The sequence below is a fragment of the Talpa occidentalis genome, unplaced genomic scaffold, assembly GCF_014898055.3.
Source record: "Talpa occidentalis isolate TD23 unplaced genomic scaffold, MPIMG_talOcc4v2.1 talOcc4.11, whole genome shotgun sequence".
Taxonomy (NCBI): Eukaryota; Metazoa; Chordata; class Mammalia; order Eulipotyphla; family Talpidae; genus Talpa; species Talpa occidentalis.
The window spans coordinates 1,119,087-1,140,150 of NW_023601104.1; the positions used below are offsets into that span (position 1 = coordinate 1,119,087).

General features: G+C 41.8%; 1 protein-coding gene across 2 annotated transcripts; it reads left to right on the forward strand.

The window, feature by feature from the left end:
- The first annotated feature begins 2,741 nt into the window (after nt 1-2,741).
- Nucleotides 2,742-20,361, forward strand: RCN2 (reticulocalbin 2). Of its 2 annotated transcripts, none has more exons than XM_037502052.2 (7): nt 2,742-2,885; nt 3,507-3,612; nt 6,319-6,515; nt 12,897-13,010; nt 16,609-16,705; nt 17,652-17,794; nt 19,216-20,361. In XM_037502052.2, exons 1-7 carry the CDS (start codon nt 2,742-2,744, stop codon nt 19,366-19,368), a joined length of 954 nt encoding a protein of 317 aa, XP_037357949.1. In that variant the 3' UTR covers nt 19,369-20,361. The 2 variants fall into 2 exon arrangements, with proteins under 2 accessions (XP_037357949.1, XP_037357950.1); XM_037502053.2 differs by having other exon boundaries at nt 17,655-17,794.
- The last annotated feature ends 703 nt before the right edge of the window (nt 20,362-21,064 follow it).

Genomic DNA, 21,064 nt, shown 5'->3' on the forward strand with positions numbered 1-21,064 from the left:
ATTCTATCTCTGTGATAACAGTTCATATTTTTATGAAATTCATATAATTGGTGAGAGATTTCTATGGTTAATTGAAGCCTTTATTATTTTATCCCAGTCCATCAGTTTGATTGTAGTGTTTTGACTTGGAATTTAGGATGTACATAAATGTGACTGGTTTATATATATACATATATATTTATTTTACATCATTTTTCATTTTTGCACAATGTATCATTTTAATCTTGGTTATAGTCCCCATACAATTCCCACTCCCCTTATTTTGATCCTAATCCCTCCTCCCCCGCCTGGAGTGTGTCTCTGGTTTATAGTTGTTTGTTGATTTTAATTTTTACTTTATTATAATTAGTCTTTTTCCTGGTCCCTTATTTAGGTTTTCTAAATTCCTGCTATGAGTGAGACCATCCAGTATTTTTCTTTTTCTTTCTGGCTTATTTCGCTGAGCATGATCCCTTCCAGCTCCATTCATATTGCTGCAAATTGCGTGAGTTTATCTTTTTTGATTGCTGAGTAATATTCCATGGTGTATACATATCACATCTTCTTGATCCAATTATCTGTTTTTGGGCATTTGGGTTGTTTCCAAAGCTTAGCTATTGTAAATAGTGCTGCTATAAACAAAGGGGTGCAGGTGCCTTTTGGAATTAATGTTTCTGTATCATTTGGGTAAATACCTAGGAGAGCAGTAGCAAATTCTTAACTACTGGTTAAGAATTATTGGTAGAGGGCTACGAAGAGTTAAAACCATAAACTCAAAGATTGTAAGTGACAAAGTTTTTTTATAATGAAGATTTCCATGAAACTTTGTTAGAATGCGTCTTATTTCTGGTAATCCTGTCCCCTTTTTGTATATGTAACTGTACTAATTACCTATCAAAAAAACCCTCGTGTTTACCAAGTTTATTCTGAGTGGGAGAATATCCTAAATAAAGAATTTTTAAAAAAAGATTTATTTATTTATACAAGCACTGGGTACAGTCAGAAGCGCAGGAGGGTGAGAGAATTCACCAGAGCCAGAGCGGGGAACAGAACAAGCAGACTGATGAAATACACTGCTGAGGGGAGCAGCGGGCGCGGCAGGAGAGGTCTGCATGCCATGTGGGACCCTCGTAGGTGGCCAGGGATCGAACCGGCGCAGCAGAGGCTGCGGGCAGCTTTGCAACCCAGCGCTCAACCGCTGCACCACCAGGGGAGGCCCCAAAATAAAATTTTTAAGGACAAGTAAATATCGGGCCTCCCTGGCGGTGCAGGTGGTTGAGCGCAGCACTGAGAAGCTGTCTGCAGCCTCTGCAGTGTGGGCTCGATTCCCGGCTGACCAGGGAGCTACCCACGTGGCGCAGCAGACCTCTCCTGTCCCGCCCTCTGCTCCCCTCAGCAGTGTATTTCAGTCAATCTGCCTGTTCTGCTCCCCACTCTGTCTCTGGTGAATCCTCTTGCCCTCCTGAGCCTCTATGAATTGTTTCAAGGGTGATTTTTCCAGTGAACATGCTCTATGCTTTCTACCTGGGATCCCATCAGAGCTGGCCATAGCTCCCGCACTTGCTTCATGGAGACCAAGAGGTGCAGGCTGAATTCAGGTCATTTACCTTTTTCTCACAAATTGCCTCAAAACCCAAAGCTGAAGTTAAAATGCAATGACCTAGTGATGAAGAATTTTTCTTTTCTCTTTGTTTTCCTGAAATCCACCCTGAAATGTTGCCACGTTTGGCGACCGAAGCAACGCGTTGCTCCGCCTTCACCTCTGCAACCCTGGAAGTCGTACCTGCTCCCGGCTCTGCACACCTGTCAGGGGCCCTGGTCAGCAAGGGCAACAGCCCCGCGCGATCCGGGACACGTGTGCGATGGGCGCCCCCCACTTCTTCATCTGGGAGGGAGTTCCTGGCCACGTGCAGCGGGGCTGGGGGGGGCGAGGATCCGCGCCCTTGCTGGGGCGGGACACCGGCCCCCCGGCCTCGAGCCGCCGCCCGCAGCCTCCGCAGCAGCGTCCCGGGGCGGCGCGGGGCCCACGGGGTCCACGGGGAGGGGCGGCCGAGGCGCGCGGTTCCGTCCCGGGGACCGTCCCGGGGGCTCCCGCGGCGGTCGGCTCGCGCTCCGCGGCGGGGCGGGGTGGGGGGCGCTGGACCCCGGCCGCTGGCCCCGCCCCCGAGCGGTCCCCTGGTCCCCGCGCCGCGCCCGTCTGGAAACGCGCGGCAGGTCCCAGCCCAGGATCTCCCGGCCCCGCCTGCGCGCCGCGGGCACCGGCCGGGTGGGGGGGCCGCGGGGAAGGCGGGGGTGGGGGGTGGGCGGTGTCTCGTCTGCTGCAGGCAGCGTCGGCCCGGACGCACCGTCTCCCCGACGTCACCTGCTTTTCTGGGTGAATTTCGGGCCAGAGCGAGGACGCCGGGCAGGCCGGGCGGGGACGGGCCCGGGGCGCGGAGGGCGCGGGGGGCTCGGGCTGCAGAGTCCGGGCTCGCGCGCCCCGCCCCGCCCCGGCGCCAGCCCCGCCCCCGCCCCGCCCCGCGCCGTCCCGGCCAATCAGCGCGCGGGCCAGAGCCCCGCCCCCGCCGGGGCCTTAAACGCGCGGGCCGCGAGCCGCGCCCCGCAGTTGCCCCCGGGCCTCCCGCGCGGCCCCGGAGAAGCGGGCGGTGCCCCCGGCGTCCCGCGCCCCCCGCCCCCCGCGCCCGCCCGCCTCCCTCCCGCGCCCCCGAGCCCGCCGCGCCCGCCCCCGCGCGCTCCCGGCTCCCGTCCCCGCGGCCGGCGCGATGCGGCTGGGCCCGAGGCCCGCGGCGCTGGGGCTGCTGCTGCTGTGCGCCGCGGCGGCCGGCGCGGGGGACGCCGAGGACCCGCCGCGCCCGCAGGGCCAGCACCGCGCCGACTACGACCGCGAGGCGCTGCTCGGCGGCCAGGTGAGGCCGCGCCCGGGCCGCCGCCGCGGGCTTTGTCCCGGACAAAGAGGCCGGGCCGGGCCTGGGCGGCCTGACGGAGGGCCGGGCGGGGCTCCGCTCCCTCGCGGGGGACCCCGGCCCCCCCGACCCCCGGCCGAGGGGAGCGCGCGGCCCGGGACCCCCGGCCGAGGGGAGCGCGCGGCCCGGGACCCCCGGCTGAGGGGAGCGCGCGGCCCGGGAGCCCCGACCCCCGGCTGAGGGGAGAGCGCGGCCCGGGAGCCCCGACCCCCGGCCGAGGGGAGCGCGCGGCCCGGGACCCCCGGCCGAGGGGAGCGCGCGGCCCGGGACCCCCGGCCGAGGGGAGCGCGCGGCCCGGGACCCCCGGCTGAGGGGAGCGCGCGGCCCGGGAGCCCCGACCCCGGCTGAGGGGAGAGCGCGGCCCGGGAGCCCCGACCCCCGGCTGAGGGGAGAGCGCGGCCGACGCGCGCCCGGGCGGGAGGGGTGGAGAGGGTAGGGGTCCTGGGGAGCAGGTGTGGGTTACCCCGAAATCCTCCTGCAAGGGCGGGGTCTGGCAGCCCCGTTTCTCCCCGCGCGTTGCCCGCGGCGGCGGGGCCCGACCCTGCGCTTTGCTCGCCCCTGAAGGAAGAAGCGGACGAGTACGTCAAGCTCGCCCCCGAGGAGCAGCAGAGGCGGCTCAAGGCCATCGTCAGGAGGATCGACCTGGACGCCGACGGCCTCCTCGCCGAAGGTAGGCCCCGCGCCCGACCCGCGCCCGAGCCCGCTGTGGCCCGCGGAGCAGACACGTCGCAGCCGCGGCGCCGAGACCAGTCACTGTGGGAGGGAGACCCCGGAGAGGGGGTGGTTAAGCTTGGGAACCTTTAAGGGCATCGAGTAAAACTGGCTGCCCCAGTAACAACAGCACCATCCACCCCCACACTCATGCACAGGCCGCACCTTGGACAAAAACACCTGTTCCTCACCTGCTTTTAATCAAGGTCAGCATCTGATTCTTTCAGAGAAGTGTGCCAAATTCAGTCTTCAGGCATTAAATGATTTATTGCTCTTTTGATATATCCCTCATTGGAATTTTAAGAATTTGCTTCCTTTAAAGTAAGGAGAAAAAAGCCTGTTGCTTGTGAATTATGTTTACCACAAAACATCACATATAGTAGGGCCTTAGATTCATCTTGTCCAATTCTCTTCATCCAGCAGTGAGTGCCTTTCTCAAATGAGTGGTAAGGCCTGGACTAAAATCCCAATCTTTTACTTATAATTCAGTTTTTAATATTCTTCACTTAAAAAAAATTTGAATGCTCTTAGGTAGGTTCTCTAGTTAGAAATGACATGCACAGATTATTTTTTTAAATATTCTAGATAAATTGCTGTGTACCAGCTTCTCCTCATTGCTTAATTCAAGTAATGAACCCTATCCACTTTGCAGGTGATCCTCAAAAAAAAAATTCTCTTTTGCTATAATTCATATTGAAAGGCTCAGCATCTAAAGAATGAAGTTACTTGAGAAAGAATTGCAAGCTGGTAAATTTAAGATGTGTTGTCAAATTATTCACGTTGGTATCTCATGAGCACTAAAGTTTTGATTCCTGCCACTTCAACAACAACAAAACGTTTGGACTAATTTTCCAATAAGAAGTAGTCCCTCATTGATTGTACTAGAAACACACACAGAACAAGTTGATGTGGAATTTTATTGTGGTACCTGTCTGTAAGGTCCCAGGTGTGTTCTAGTATTTGATAATGAACTTTAAAAAAAATAATAAAGTTAAAGGAATTCAGTCCATATCTTCATATAGATGACAAACAGACAAACAAAAAAACCTTGAGGTAAACTCCAAAATCACAGAGCTGAAATGTGAACCCCCATTTCTGGTCCCTGTTCTACTTTGGCTCCCATTATGTTATGCTGGGTCTCTTTAAATAAACTACAAGAAATTGGGCCTCCCCTGTTGGCGCAGCGGTTGAGCACTGGGCTACGAAGCTGCCAGCAGCCTCCACAGCATCAGTTCAGTTCGATCCCCAGCTGCCAGCGATCCCAGGCTGCCAGCGAGGGTCCCAAATGGCATGCAGACCTCTCCTGCTGTGCCCGCTGCTCCCCTCAGCAGTGTATTTCGTCAGTCTGCCTGTTTTGCTCCCCACTCTGGTTCTGGTGGATTCTTTCACCCTCCCATGCTTCTGACTGTACCCAGTGCTTGTATAAATAAATAAATAAATCTTTAAAAAAAAACTACAAGAAACCCCTGTTTTACTTGAGGACTATTTAGGGAATTTTACTAATTTGTACTTTAAGGGTCAGGACTGGGTCAGGTTATTCTTAGTGGAAGGACTTTGGGTTTCAAATATAAGCTTGAATCTAGACTCTCCTATTTACAAAGTGCGAGTCCTCAATTCCATACCTCAATTCTCTGAACTTTAAAAAAGTAAAATATAATTGTTTTTTATTGAAGATTAGAGACAGCACGTGTAGAGGACCTGATGTATAGAAATTGTTCAGTACACAGTTGTCATCATAATTATTCTGTCTTGAGTTAGTGTCTTTACTTTTTAATTTATCTGACTCCCCCAAACCAATACAGTACCATTCTGAAAATTAATCAGAATAGTAACTTGAAACCAGATGGTATTCTGCTGCTGTCCTTGCAAAATATTCATGTTCTTCTCCCCCCTTCCCCACTTTTTCTTATAATGCAGTATAGTGAAAATCGTCATGAATAGATTTTTAAAAGATAACACAAAAGTGGACATTTGAGATTTTGAGACTTTCCCCCGATATCTTAAGGTACCCAGTTAAGAGAAATATTTGTGCTTCCTGAAAAATCTAATAGTTAGCAAAGGTTAGTTGCAGTTTTTTGGATGATATTTTTTAAAAGTCAGATGCTATGTTGGCCAGTTGGTAATTCATGTAACAATTCTTTCTTTTTTTTTTTTTTTTTTTAAGATTTATTTATTTATTTATACAAGCACTGGGTGCAGTCAGAAACGCGGGAGGGTAAGAGAATTCACCAGAGCCAGAGCGGGGAGCAGAACAGGCAGACTGACGAAGTACACTGTTGAGGGGAGCAGCGGAGGCAGCAGAAGAGGTCTGCACACCATGTGGGATCCTCACCCAGGGGCCGGAGCCTCCAGGGAGGCCCACAATGTAACAATTATTTCTTAAGCCAGGCTCTTTCTAGGCATTTGGAGTACCTCAGTGAACAAAACATACCACAAATTCTCTGTACTTGAGGAGCTTCCATAGTATTTAGATCCCGTATTAGAATATTCTTAGACTCCAAACAGCTCTCCCTTCCTCCTACTCCTAGTTCTGTGAATACAACTAGGAAAATTATCTTTGCAAGCAAGGAAGATGTTTTTCTTCTTTTAAAGAAAGTTTAGAAATCCTCTCTTCAAGTATCAGGATTGCTGTCACATTTTGTTGTGTTCTGGGAAATTCTCATAGGTGAACTCAGCTTATGGATTCAGATGTCTTTCAAGCATTATGCTATGCAAGAAGCAAAACAACAGTTTGTTGAATATGATAAAAACAATGATGGTAGCGTGTCATGGGATGAATACAACATTCAGATGTACGATCGTGTGATCGACTTTGACGAGGACACTGCTCTGGCTGATGCAGAAGAGGAGTCTTTTAGGCAGGTGAGTGGATGTGCAACTGCTCTTCCTTCTGACCATCTCAGTGCCTTTACCTTTCCGCATGAATGAGCGCAGGGGCTCTGAACTTGTAGACTGTATTGCCTCTTTCTCTAGGCAATTGCCTGCTCCATTTCAGTGATCATTTTATGGTTTCCTGTTTAACAAGATTTAGGGCTCTTATTCTGGACAGCCTAAAGTATCCTTCCTTCTGGTGTTCTCAGCTTCATCATTTGCCTTAATTTTCAGAATTGCTTTTTTAATGTATATTGAATATGTATCTCAATTTTTAAATGTTTTTACTGAACACTCTTATTTAAGAATGCTATAGAGGCCCATTCCTGGTTTTAAACATAGTTTAATAAAATAACTAAATCAGAGTTTTTTTAATTGTAGTAAAATGCGTATAACATAAAATTTATCATTTAACCATTTTGAAGGGTGGAGTTCAGTAGTATTAGCTATTAGGTACAAACGTATTATGCCACCCATCTCCAGAACTCTCCTAATCTTGCAAAGAATTCTTCATCTAAGCCCCTTAAACAGCTCTCAATCCCTGTCCTCCAACCCTTGAAAACCATCATTCTACTTTCTGGCTCTGAATTTGACTACTCTGGGAATATCAGTGAATTCATGCAGATTTTTTGGTGACTAGGTTATTTCACTTAATGTAATGTCCTAAAAGTTTGTCCATGTTGTAGCCAGTGTCAGAGTTTCCTTTTTTAAAAACTGACTACTGTGTGTGTGTGTGTGTGTGTGTGTGTGTGTGTGTGTGTGTGTGTGAGTGAGAGAGAGAGAGAGAGAGAGAGAGAGATCCACATCGGTGTCATCTGTTGCTGGGCACTTAAGTTGCTTCAACTTTCTAGCTATTGTGAATAGTGCTTCTAAGAATATGAGTGTGCAAATACCTCTGAGACCTTGCTCTTGATTCTTTTGGGTATATACCCCAAATGGAACTGCTGAATTATATAATTCTATTTTAAATTTTTTGAGGAACTGTCTTCCACAGAAGCTGCACCATTTAAAATAACTCATTTTTTAAGACTTAGTATCACTGACCTTTTGTGTATCATGGTTTAGTTTGTTGAATATAAATACTTAAGCAGAACCAAGGAAACTAATTTCTATTTAGGGATTTATTAAATAAAGACTTAACTTAGTAATTGTGAGAGAAACTTTTCAAGACAGATAACTTGAGAAGCTTGAAAAGCTGCTATTTCAAACACTTGTATTTCAAAGGTAATTTTTAAGATTTTTTTAAAAATATATTTTAAACACCTTTTTTACAAAATACAGCAGGTCTTCAAATAATGTTATTTTGTTGTAACTTAATGACAGAAAAGATCGTTTCCTGGCTGAGGCCATAATCTAAGTAGAATTTTGCAGTTTTTCCCATGTCTTTGTTTGTTTTCTCCAGGTACCCTAGTTTCCTCCCATAGCCCAGAGATGTGTGCATGCAACTCACTGGTGTGTCTCCAGTGTTCTAAGTGTGGGTGTCTGTGAATGTGCCCTGTGAGGGAAGGGCATCCCATCCAGGGTTAGGTCCCACCTTTTGCTTTGAGCTTCTCCGGGTAAGGTTTTGCCACCTGAGGCCCTGAACTAGAATAAGTGGGCTGGAAAATGAATGAACGAATGAATGAATTAATACAATTTATTATTTAATGTTTAAAGTGTTTTGGTCTTTATTTAGAAGTTTGGTGATATTTTGGTGACCAAAAATACATGAAAATTAACTCTTGTTTATATCAGGTTTTAGCCTATGGTAAAACTGGTTTTGTAAAACTGGTCTTGTTTTGTTGCATTTCATTTCACTGAAAATTCCAGAGAACCCATCTGTGAGGTTAAGTGAGGACTTCAGGGGTGCTTATGATATGTGATACACTTGAGTTTCTTTTCTTTCTTTCTTTTATTTTTTTTTAAGATTTTTTATTTACGCATATAAGAACTGGGGTATAGGCCAGAGGTGCAGGGGGGTGAGAAGTTTCACCAGAGTCAGAGTGGGGAGAAGAACAGGCAGATCTACTGAAATACACTGCTGAGGGGAGCAGCGGGAGAGACAGGAGAGGTCTGCTGCACCAAGTGGGTTAGCTCCCTGGCTGGGGATCGAACTCATGCTGCAGTGGCTGGTAATAGCTTGTTAATGCTGAGACTTTAACCACTCTGCCACCAGAGAGACCCCACTTGAGTTTCTTACATTCCTTAACTTATCCCATGATTAATATCTGCCTTTTAGTTTTTATTTTACCCATATTTTTTCATTGTACCTGCTGTTTGTTTTGGAATCACATTGACAGCTTGCGTTCTCTAGGCCATGACTGGCTCAGAGTTGGTTGTTTCTCTGTAACTATGGTGCATGTGCCACCAGTGTGAGATTAAGAGCTCCAGCCTGGAGCCACACTGTGTGGCCTTACATGCAGCTATACCACTTAACAGTTGTGCAGATTTGGGTACATTGTTAAGCCTCCTTATGCCTCAGTTTCCTCATGTCTAAAACTGGAGATAAGAATAGTATGGTGAAACAGTATTAAGTAGTGGCAGTTAGACAGGTCAACTGTTCTATGACGAGTTAAAAGAACATTGTTAAAGAAAGCATGTGTGATTCACATTAACTACATAGTTAATATTAAGTAATTGAATCAGCTTTTAGAAATTGTTTAGGCATTTGTTAATATCAGGTTTTGATGTTAGGATTTTTCCTTTTTTCTCCTTGTTAGGGTCTGCCTTCACTTAAAGCAAACTGAAGAGAGAATGAATCAGTCTTCACTACTTAGTGCTAAAAAGAAAGCAAATGATGATAATGAAGTTTGACATTTATCTATCTACATACGAGGTGTCCCCCTTTTAGTATAGGAATGAAGTTATCTTAAAAGCTTCATTTGAGTTCTGACACATATAAAATCCAATCAAAGTAAGATATTATGACTTCCCTGCCAGGAAACAACACTAGATTTCAGTTGTGCCCCCTCCCCACTTTTTTTTTTTTTTGTCAAAGAAAAGATTTAATTACTATCCCACAAAAAAATAAGAAGTGTTTGTGTGGTTTTTTAAATATGTGGCAGGGAAGGTGATATAATAGGCGGTGGTGTTAAGAAAATCTTCACTTTGAAGTGATACATGACTCATTAATATAAACTGTCTATGGACAATTTTTCTTTTAAAAGATCTGGTTCTAATGCTTTGTTTCCAATCTGGGTACAGAGTATGTGTTGATGATAAGACTCTACTTTTTTTAAGAATAAATAATCTGTATTTCATAGGCTAAAGGAATAAATGGTTCCCTAAAATGAACACTCCTCAGTGGGAGTCCTGTTGGTCATTCTTTGACAACCTAGGGATATGTCTCTACATGATGTTCTAGAAGTATTTTATTAGAATTTGTTATATATAACCCCCCTGAAGTGGACTTGATGTAGAGAAACTGTACATTATTCTTTAAAATAAAAAATTGGAAGAAGAATGACTGTCTTAATAAAAATTAAAAGCTAAATATTAGACCATAAATAAAATTATTATAAAAAATAATTGGACACCTAAATAAAATTAAAATTTCTTATATGTACCCCTATTTAAAAACAAAATGAGTTTAATGCCTGAATTTATCTTATTTTTTTAATACGTTTCCATATACAGAATAGAGATAAGCTGACCTTCTCAGGCAATGAAGTGCCTGAAAAAGCATTTCTTTATGACATGAACAATTGTAGTCAGCACTTTTAAGCAGGATAATTAAAGTTTGGGGACCTACCTGGCAAGAGTTCAGTTGCTCTGACTTTTAAGTCAGCTGCTGAATGTGCAAGTAGAAGCAGTATTAATTTATGTAAGATGTAATCTTGCATGTGGCTAATCAGAATTTTAAAACCTAGACTTTATTCTGATATCACAGGTTATGTTATTTCCTCATGTAAAATCATTTGTCTACCAAAAGATGGCAGTTTTGTTCTTTGCAAGTTTCTGTTACTATATAAAAATGGTTATGATAATTTCTGTCTTCATAAAACCTTCACTAGAATATAAGGTTTTTATACAGGAGAAAAACTGTTGAGGTTTTGTGCAACTGACAATTCTTTTGTTGTTATCTTTTAGAAATTAAAAAGAAAAACTGTATTATCTTCTTTATGTTAATGAGTTGCTCTTGAACTGTATTCTTCAAATAACCATGGATAAACTGCTTTTTTAAATCATGTTATTTCACTTTATTTTAAAAATTTGAAAAATGTGAACCAGTAAACTGTTTTCCTTCTTTTTTAAAAAAAGAAACCTCAGCCTGTTGAAAGGGACCCTTTCTTTCCATAGGCAAACTTGGCCAAATTCAGCTCCCTCTGCTGAAACATGGACCTTTCTGCTCCAAATTGAAGGGTTCTTTCATAAGGAAATCTAAGCACTTAGTCTTTTGAATAGTGGTTTATTCAAAAAGAACTTGATTGACTCAACAAAGTACCTCAAGTTCTTGTTTGTCTACTTTCCCCCATGTTAAACCTGACCATAAAATGCAAATTATTTTGGTCAAATTTAAAATTATGAAACATTAACTTGAAAGCAGTTATTTGAAAGCAAGTCCCTCCCCCATCCCATCCCCACTCCCATCATAATAGGGTGAGTATAACTAGCTAGAGGAATGTGAATGTTTAAAAGATGAATTCTTTGGGGGAGAGATGAGCCTTTCCACTCTCATTCATTGTAAAAGAAACTAGTGTTTTAGTAAGTGACTTCTACCTGACCTCTAGTCTAAAAATCTGAAAAGAGCCTTTTAAACAATGAAACACATAAATTAAAAGCTTTTAAAAGTTGTGCTTTTAAAAAATGTGCGGTTTAATACTTACGTTTGTAAGGTTATTCCCAGAAATTCTCAAAACAGAATTTATTCACATGAGCATTCTGCCACTTTAGGCTTCTAAGGCTCTTGATTACAAAATTACCTTTTTGAGAAACTCATTAAAAGCAGTGTTGTCCCTAAAAGCTGTTACTAATTGTGCATATTTGGGGGTGGGGGAAGGAAAATGTGATAAAGTAGAGAAGGGTATATTTTTTTCCTCCTGCTTAGAATCTTTTTTTCCCCTACCACCATCCCTAATATCCCCTTGTCCTTTTCTCCCTCCCTCTCCTTTTTAACCTCAGAGCCCTCATGGTATTTATTAATGTTTTATAGTTTTTTTAAGTATTTTACTTTATCAAATCCTCGTTGCCTAAATGTCCATTAGTTATTTTTGTCATTGTGACTTGCTTCACTCTGCATAATTCCTACAAATTCCCTTCATTTTGGTCAAGATGACTACATTCCATAGTGTGGGTCACATCTTCTTGACCCAGTCCTCTTATTGCTGGGTATTTAGACTGCTTCCACATCCTCGCTATTATGAATAATGCTGCAGTAAACATTGTAGAGCATATATTTTTGTGTTGATTGTTTCATATTCTTTGGCTAGATGCTAAAAGGTGGGATTGCTGGGTTGTACAAATTACTTCCCATAATTGCTATACTAGTTTGCATTCCCACCAACAGTGTAATAGGGTTCCTCTCCTCCCCCACCATCTCTAGCACTTGTTCTAAGGGGTCTTTTTAATATGTGCCATGCATCTCATTGTGGTTTTTAACCTCCATCTCTTTATCAAAAGTAATGGTGAACATTTTTTCATAGAAAAGAGTATATTTGTTGAACCTCAGGATGGGTCCATTTTGGACTTTTGATGTGTTTATATCTGAACATCCAGAATTATTACAAAATGCTTACTAAGAATAGACTTCCAAATATCATATACATGTATCAAAAGTGTTTTCACAAGACAATTATTTTTCTGAAATCTGTTAAACCTATTTTTGAAAAGTAATTTCCAAAACCAGAAACAGTTGGAGAAATGGTATACTAAGAATTTACATGTAGTCTAAAGAAGTATAGAGATGGTTAAAGAAGATGCTGTGTGATACTGTAGACAGAACAGGGAGAATGCAAGATCAAGTGCTTTCATGACATCTTGTAATCTCAGCTTTTTATTGTCAACAATAGTAATATGTAACATTTAGTATTTAATACTTAAGGTTTACTAATTGCTCTTAGGGAATCTCATCCCAATTGCTTAATAGAGTTTTTGGTCCCAATTTTATAATTGGAGAAACCAAAAAAGATGAAGCAATTGGCCCTCGGTAGCACAGATGGAAAGTAGCAATGCTGGAAGCCAGGCCTGAGTCTGACCCTGGAGCCCGTGTCACTGCTTCACCACATCTAATACATGTTTGTTATTTGCCCTCTTGAGCTTCATAGAGGTGATGTGACGATAATGTAAGATTATGTATGGGAATGTACTTTACACTTCACAGTTTGTGTTTTTCAAAGTATTTTTAATGATGTTATAGATGAGACCTTTAAACATGTCAATATTTAATTTTCAAAGCTTCATTTAAAGGACAAGAAGCGATTTGAAAAAGCTAACCAGGATGCCAGTCCTGGTTTGAATCTTGAAGAATTTGTTGCTTTTGAACATCCTGAAGAAATTGATTACATGACGGTAAGGAAGATAAAAAACTAGGAAAATTAGTGACCAAAACTTTAAAACCTGTTTTTACTAAGTCATTAAAATGAATTCTGTAGCGATTTTAAGAGACCGGAAGATGTAAAGCCGACAGGCCCCCTTAACGTTCGAAGTGAGCAGGGAGGTTTCTGGTGGGGAGGGCCAGCACAGTGCTTATTAAAGGGCTGAGGGCTTTCCAGATCACTGATCTTATGAGCAGCCATCTTCTCCTGGCTGTTTTCTCTCTCACAGCCACATCACCTTCAGCACGTTCCTTGTCTTTATGTAGCTTGCAGATTTTTCTGTTTCTTCACTAGAGTGAGTACTTATTTTAAGACATCACTTGTAAAAGCTTTCGGACTGAAAAACCTCTCACTTTTGGAATGCTTTTCATGGTGAGGCACAGCTGCTAATGCTGATAACATTTCAGCGATTTCTCTTATCCATTTAGTACTTAGAGGAAGATGTAGCTCTTTAAAAATTGTGTTGAACTCTAGGTTTAAGTCGGCAAACATTGATTGAGTCCGTACTATGACTTTATAAGCTTCTTGAGAGCACAAAGTGTCATATTTGGAGGATAAAGATTAATATAACAAATGGAATTTCAAAATAGACTAAACATTTATGTTGAAGTCCATTGCCTGGCATCAGCCCCCACTGTGTGGCTTGAATCCCTGATATTTCAGGGAGAAAAGATGGAGCTTATTATTTAATGGATCATGGTGGGAGCTGTTGGCCATGAGTAATAAAGAACGGGTGCATTGTTCTCCAATGCAAGACACTGCCACTAGTGCCACTTCTCTTGCCATTGTGAGGCTTCTGATTTATCACTTGGCACAAAACATATGACCTAGTTTAAGAGCAGTGCTGGCCACATTTTGTTGAAGTGCCAAAGTTTAGTTGAGCCCTAGAATGGCAGGCAGAGGGTGCTGGCTCTTGATTCTCTGGGGAATAAGGAGCGATGGAAGACAGGAAGGGAATCACAACTGAAGGCAGTGAAATAATTTAGGCATTATGTGAGATGGCACTGGAGTATGATTTGGCAATGGAATAACAGAGACTTGAGCAACATTTTAAAGAAAGTGTGAGCAGGAATGTTGACTCACAAGTAAGTTGGGCAGGGAAGAGCCAGACATGAATGAGAATTTGAGCTTGTGTAACAATGATACAAAGGTAGTGCCGCTGACAGGATGTAATATGTCTAGAGAGAGAAGAATGCTCTTGCATTGAGTTAGAGGTGATGGCAGCACATAAGATACGTAGCCATAAAATGGTGTCTCATTCAGAGTTGCTTCATTAATCCCTGTTTATCTCAGTGGGTTTTTGTGTAGTTTTCCCCCTTTTAAGAGTGTATTTGAGGGCCTCCCCGGTGGCGCAGCGGTTGAGCGCTGGGTTGCGAAGCTGCCCGCGGCCTCTGTGGTGCCGGTTCAATCCCCGGCTGCTCCCCGGCCACCGGAGGAGGGTCCCACATGGCACGCAGACCTCTCCTGCCGCCCGCTGCTCCCCTCAGCAGTGTACTTCGGTCTTTCTGCCTACTCTGCTCCCCGTTCTGTCTCTGGTGAATTCTCTCACCCTCCCGCGCTTCTGACTGTACCCAGTGCATGTATAAACAAAAACAAACAAACAAACAAATAAAACGCCTCTATTTAAAAAAAAAAGAAAGAGTGTATTTGATAGCGGGTGCAAGATCCAACTAAGTCATTCTACTTTGGATTGAAAGTCAGAATTTAAGTGTTTTAACCATACAGTATTGTTGAAATAAGTTTGTTGTTTCCCGAGAGGTATAGCTTTCCTGGAAAGATCACATTTGCTCATACAAAATATTGAATTATAATTTCAGAAGATTCTCAGATCTTCCCTTTAAAATAATCTTTTGATCTCCAGGTTAAGATTCTCTGATTTCTGTATATAAAATCTGTAACATTTGATTTCAGGGGAAAAAAACAATAACTTGTATCTAAATCCAGTTTCATACAGATCTAGATAAAGCACATGAATTTGGCTAGAATTAGAGACTTTTGAGAATATATCTTCATTCAAGTAGTAATGCTAGAATCCAGATTGAAAGGATTTAGGGAGGCCACAGATGGTGAGGAAATGAGAGCAGCAGGTATAACTTGTGAGAGGCTTGCAAGGAAGAAAAGAAACTGTTAAGGAGTGCAGCAAAGTTGTGGGCACTTGAGTATGTTTTTTTTTTTTTTTTCTTTAAAGATTGATTTATTTATTTATACAAGCACTGAGTACAGTCAGAAGCGTGGGAGGGTGAGAGAATTCACCAGAGCCAGAGCAGGGAACAGAACAGGTAGACTGATGAAATACACTGCTGAGGGGAGCAGCGGGTGCGGCAGGAGAGGTCTGTGCGCCATGTGGGATCCTCACCGACTGCCGGGGATCAAACTGGAGGGGCAGCTTCACAGCCCAGTGCTCAACTGCTGCGCCACAAGGGGAGGCTCCACTTGAGTTATGTTTAGAGACTGAGAAGGAGTTGATGGAAATGAGATCGGAGCCTTGGGCGGGGCCAGAAAGGGTGAAAGCAATCAGCAAGTGAGAATGTGGGAGCTAGAAAGGCTGCTGATGACTTTGCCCTAGAGAGGGAGTACTAGCTTTTACTCTTAAGATCAAAGAGAAGAATAGCCAAAAAATAAAGGTCATTAAATGAGAGGATGCAGTGTTGGCTAACAAGGAAGCATTTCAGGAAATTGTTTCAAATTTGGAAAAATGGAGAGTCTTTGCCAAGAGAGTGTTGGAGAAGACTGAAGTAAGACTCAAAGACATTTCAAAAAACAAATGTAGAGTGTGTATGTTGGGGAAACTGAGGCAGAAATGGACTTCCAAGCTGTTGTGAGAGCCCACTGAAATGTCAGGAATTAATTTATAAGGGCTAGGTTTATATTACGTCTTTTTCTTTTAGAGTTTGTGATTCTGAAATAAAAGAAGGTGACATGAGTCTGATGTACAGGGTGGGGGTTGGCATAGTAAGAACAGAACACTAGAAGATGCCAGGAGATACTAAGGGAGGTACCACCCACTGGCTGTGAAACAGGTCGTGCAGGGCCAAGTGTAAATAGAGAGAGGGGTAGTGTTTGGGTTAAAATATTTGGTTGGTAAGAAGTTTAGATAAGAGTGAAAGTCAGATTTAGGGTGGCACATGGAGGTAGATTGGTGGAAGAGGAAGCAAGGAGGTGGAGGTTTTAGGGGTTCAGATCAGGAGATTAAACAGTTACAACTGCAAAGATATCTTAAGGGTTCTTTTGGGGTTGTTACTAGATTGGAGGGAAAATAGGGTTAAAGAAGACAGGATAGTTCAGAGATATCATTCTTGAGGAAAAGAATGTGCAGAAAATAGGAGTGTGAGTTCAATGCCAGGATTGTAAGAGAGGGTGAAAGTGGAGTTCTCAATACCAAAGCTTAAGGATGTTAAGTTAAAAGCCATTAACATTTAGAATTTTAGTCTTGCTTCTTATTCCAGTGTTTAGGAAGGTTGTCTTGCAAGCGTGAATCACCAAGAGGATTATTCCTAAGGGAGTTCTATGGTAGGGTTGATTTGCATGGGATTGAAAGTTTTGTGACTGTTTTTTTTATGACCATGCAATAGGAGTTTGTCATTCAAGAGGCTTTAGACGAACATGACAAAAATGGTGATGGATTTGTTAGTTTGGAAGAATTTCTTGGTGACTACAGGCGGGATCCAAGTAAGTAGTAGTCTGGGCAAGTGTGGCGGTTGGGGAGGGGGAGGTGGGAACAGAATTTAGGAAGAAAATTGAAACAGCCTTGATCATTTAGAGTTCTGTTTAACAGAGGAAACAGAAACAAAAAAACCTATGCCTGATTTCACTTGTTCTGCTGACTTAAATACAATATAGTACAAGTGAAATGATTTATCGCTTATCTGAGAATGCTGGTGGTTCATTTTAGTTCCATGTCCAGATTCAATCATTTTTCTTCCTTTCCAAACAAATATAGTTACCAATTCAAAAGAGTGAGAAAGTGAAAGTTGATAGTTTTTAATAAAATATATACCTTTTGTTAAAAATAAGTGGATCTTAAGAGCTTGCGTATACAGCCCTTTCTATAAGTAGCTCTTTTCAGAATTGTTGTTTAAAAGCATCTTACTGCGAATGTTAATTTTTTTGAGATAAGTGATTCAGAGGCTCAGGATCACACCCACTCAGATGAATGTCCCCACACCACACTCCCCATTGTCCAGTGCTCCCCGTCCCCACCTTGCTCCTCCATCCTCCCCATCTTATAGCTCAAGTGAATGTCACTTTAAAATTATACAGGGGATTATTTTGTAAGAACCCTTAGGAAGCTTTGTATAGTCACATGATGTATATAAATGTTAATCTGCTCAAATTTGGGAAGGCCAGCCAAACAAGTAGCAGCAGTTAACAGAATAGTTATGATTATATGCATCAGTTTAAAAACTCTTGAATTGTTCAGACTTATGAGTTACTTTTGTAATTACTATATAGTTTGTACCTATTTCGTGGCTTTTCTGTTAAGTAGATCTGTTTCATTGGCTTCCTTTATGTAGTAAGCTTTAAATTTACTTCTCTTATTCTAGGGCTACAAGCTTTTTATTGGATATATGTGATGTTCTTAAGTATGTATATTTGTGTTTTTTACATATTAAAGCAGCAAATGAAGATCCAGAGTGGATACTTGTTGAGAAAGATCGATTCCTAAATGATTATGACAAAGATGCCGATGGCAAACTTAATCCCCAAGAGCTGCTGTCTTGGGTGGTACCCAATAATCAGGGCATTGCACAAGAAGAGGTGAGTGTTACTGAGTGACTGTCTCCCCAAATTTGGTGCAACTGGTACAAGAGGAAGTTTAGAATTTTAAGCCAAAGAAAGAAGTAAGAAATTACTTATTTAAAAAAATAAATAAATAAAATCAGTGCATTGCTGTTTATTTTTTTCTCTTTTTTATGGTGGTCATACTACTTTACAGCACTGTATAGGGTTCAGGTGTATAGTTTCTTACTTCAGCAACTGTAGGTATCATTCCGTCCCCACTGCCAAGTATCCAGTCACCATCCACCACCAACTAGCACCTATTCCCGCCACACCTTCCCTCTGGTAATCACCGTCCTACTGTCAAGCCTCTTAGTGTCTATTGTGCTTTGTTCGCTTATTGCTTTTTTCTACAAGTAAGTGAAATTAAACAATACCTGTCTTTCTCCTCTGACTTAATTCACTAAGCACGATCCCCTCAAAGTCAATGGCAGGGTTCCTTTTTTTTTTTAAATAACTGAGTAGTGTTCTATTGTGTGTATATATCTCTTCTTCTTTATCCAGTCATCTGTTGATGTGTATTTCAGTTGTTTCCAAATCTTGGCCCTTGTAAATAGTGCTGCAGTGAACATAGGGGTGCATATGTCTTTTCAAATTAGTGTTTTCTTATAATTTGGGGAGGTACCCACAAGTGAGATTATTAGATCATGTAGTTTATATTTTTAATTTTTGAATAATCTCTATTCCGTTTTCCATAGAGGCTGCAGTCATTTACATTCCTCCCAGTTCTGCACAAGGATTCCTTACCCGCACTTATAAATGTCCATTTATATCCTCTGCCCATTTTTCTATTTTTTTAAATTGAGGTAGCATTGGTTTACAACACTGCATATGATTTAGGGGAACAGGTTCACACCTCCTCTAAGGTATGTCACTGCACCACCACCCCCACAGTCCTTTACAATCCCTCTCTAGTCTCTACCCATTTTTTAATTAAGTTGTATGTTTTGCTATTTCTTGATTTAAATCTATGAATATTTAGGTTGTAAGAGTGACAAACGAGTTAAGACTGCATCATATATTAATTTGATAGTTAACAAATAATAGATAATAAAATTTTGTATGTACCTAATGCCTCTAGGTGGGTTATATTAATTTTGCTTAACTTTGAGATATTTGAAAGAAAATTGAATGAGTGAGAGGCAGGACCCAACAGAAATTAAGGAGATAATGAGAAAAGCCATAGACTTTTATAATATGTAATACTTATACATATTATAATATGTATATTATAATATGTATATGTATTATAATATGTATACAGTTATAATATGTAATACTTTGGGATATTTAGACATTAATAAGTATTTGACACACCCGAATGGTTTTGACAAATCAAATCACATTTAAATGTGAAACATCTTACTGAAATAATCTTTTGGTTTGGTTTTGTTTTAAAGGCTCTTCATCTAATTGATGAGATGGATTTGAATAGTGACAGAAAACTCTCTGAAGCAGAGATTCTGGAAAACCAGGACTTGTTTCTTACGAGTGAAGCCACAGATTATGGCAGACAGCTTCATGATGAATATTTTTATCACGATGAGCTCTAATTCATGGGTATATCTGAGTAGAGTACTGGCTTCTTTTATAATTTGTTACCAGCTTTACTTTTGTGATACAACTTTGTGTTATATTTTACACTCTTAAGTCTTATCACAGTCAAAATTATCTTAAGGTAGAATATAATTTTGGCCTTTTAGGAAAAACAAAAACCAAAAAACTGATAATTTATTTCAAAACATCAAAGAGATAAAACAGTTCTGTGCCATATGACAACAGTCTTTCTTAAATATTCATTCTATTTAGTACTGTATTGTGGAATATATGAGTTCTATTTCCATACTTGAAAAAATGGAGGATTTTAGACATGCCTGAACAATATTATTTAAGTAGTATGTGACTGCGCTATTAATTTTTGTTTAGTTTTAAGTAGACTTAATTTGGGAACTGACAGAAAGGAAATTGTTTTTAGATTTAGCATTTTGTTTTAAAACCTTAAAAAAGGAACCTTTAGAAGAACTTATATCTCACATATTAATGTTGAGAAGTTCTGCTTAATTTTAAAGTGGTTTCTATAAAAGGTTTTATTGTATGAAATAGAACTTTATATTTTTGCATATGTATAGATAGTAATTATATTTAATGTGTAACTATAGCATTATGGTGTGTGGAATTTGACATTGTCCAGAAGTCTTTTCATTTTTGACTGATTAAAAATGAAATGTCCTATCTTTTTATATGTTTGTTTTTTCTTTTTTAATCTTCCAGATAAACCATGAATTTCACATAGGTTTTGTTGTGTTATCCATTCCTGGTTTCACATATAGGAGAAACATAGGGAGACAATACAAGGGATCAAAAAAGGAAAACAACTATAAATTGGAGGGAGAGGGATCAAAATGGAAGGGAAGAGCATAAAAGTCTATGAGGTGGTTCACAGGTATCTTCGAGGTGGTAATTTTATGGGATTACACCTGAGAGGAGAAATCAAACATTGTACAAAAATGAACAACGATGTACAAATATATAAATAAAAATTTTAAAAGTTAGCATTCTACATTCAGTGTGATATCATGAGATACAAAAATTTTTATGACATTATTAGTGTTCACCAATAGCTGTGTGGCTTAAGTTCCTGGCATAAAGAAAATTTACTCACTCCCCAACTTCCTCGCAGGTAAGCAATGGCTAGTGGTGACCAGTTGAATGTGAGTGGAAGTGGTGTGTGTCACTCCCGGACTTGGCCAGTGACAAACCCACTTCTTTTGTTAATGGCATCGCAGGGGAAGCCTAAGTTTAGAATGGGAAAATCAAAGTGACCTTGATTTCTCAGGGACTACAAAAAGTTCAGCTAGACTCTCAGTTGATTTTATATGATTGAAAAGTAAACTTCTGGGGCCTCCCTGGTGGCGCAAGGGGTTAAGCTGCAGCACTATGAAGCACCCTACAACCACTGCAGCACGAGTTCTATCCCTGCCAGGGAGGTGAGCCACATGGTGCAGTAAACCTCTCCTGACTCGCCCGCTGCTCCCCTCAGCAGTGTATTTCGGTCGATCCGCCTGTTCTGCTCCCCACTCTGTCTCTGGTGAATCGTCTCACCCCTGGTACTTCTGGCCTGTACCCCAGTTCTTGTTTGCATGAATAAATAAATCTTTAAAAAAAGAAAAAGGAACTTCTATATGTTAAGCCACATATTTTGGTGTGTTTTGTCTAAACCACAGCAGAACTTACCCTACTGAGTGAAGA

Excerpts from the sequence above, each read along its gene's own strand:
- RCN2 (XM_037502052.2), top strand. The coding sequence starts at position 2,742 with ATGCGGCTGGGCCCGAGGCCCGCGGCGCTGGGGCTGCTGCTGCTGTGC. Across the intron at positions 3,613-6,318 it reads CGACGGCCTCCTCGCCGAAG|GTGAACTCAGCTTATGGATT; the intron begins GTAGGCCCCGCG and ends AAATTCTCATAG. Across the intron at positions 6,516-12,896 it reads AAGAGGAGTCTTTTAGGCAG|CTTCATTTAAAGGACAAGAA; the intron begins GTGAGTGGATGT and ends TAATTTTCAAAG.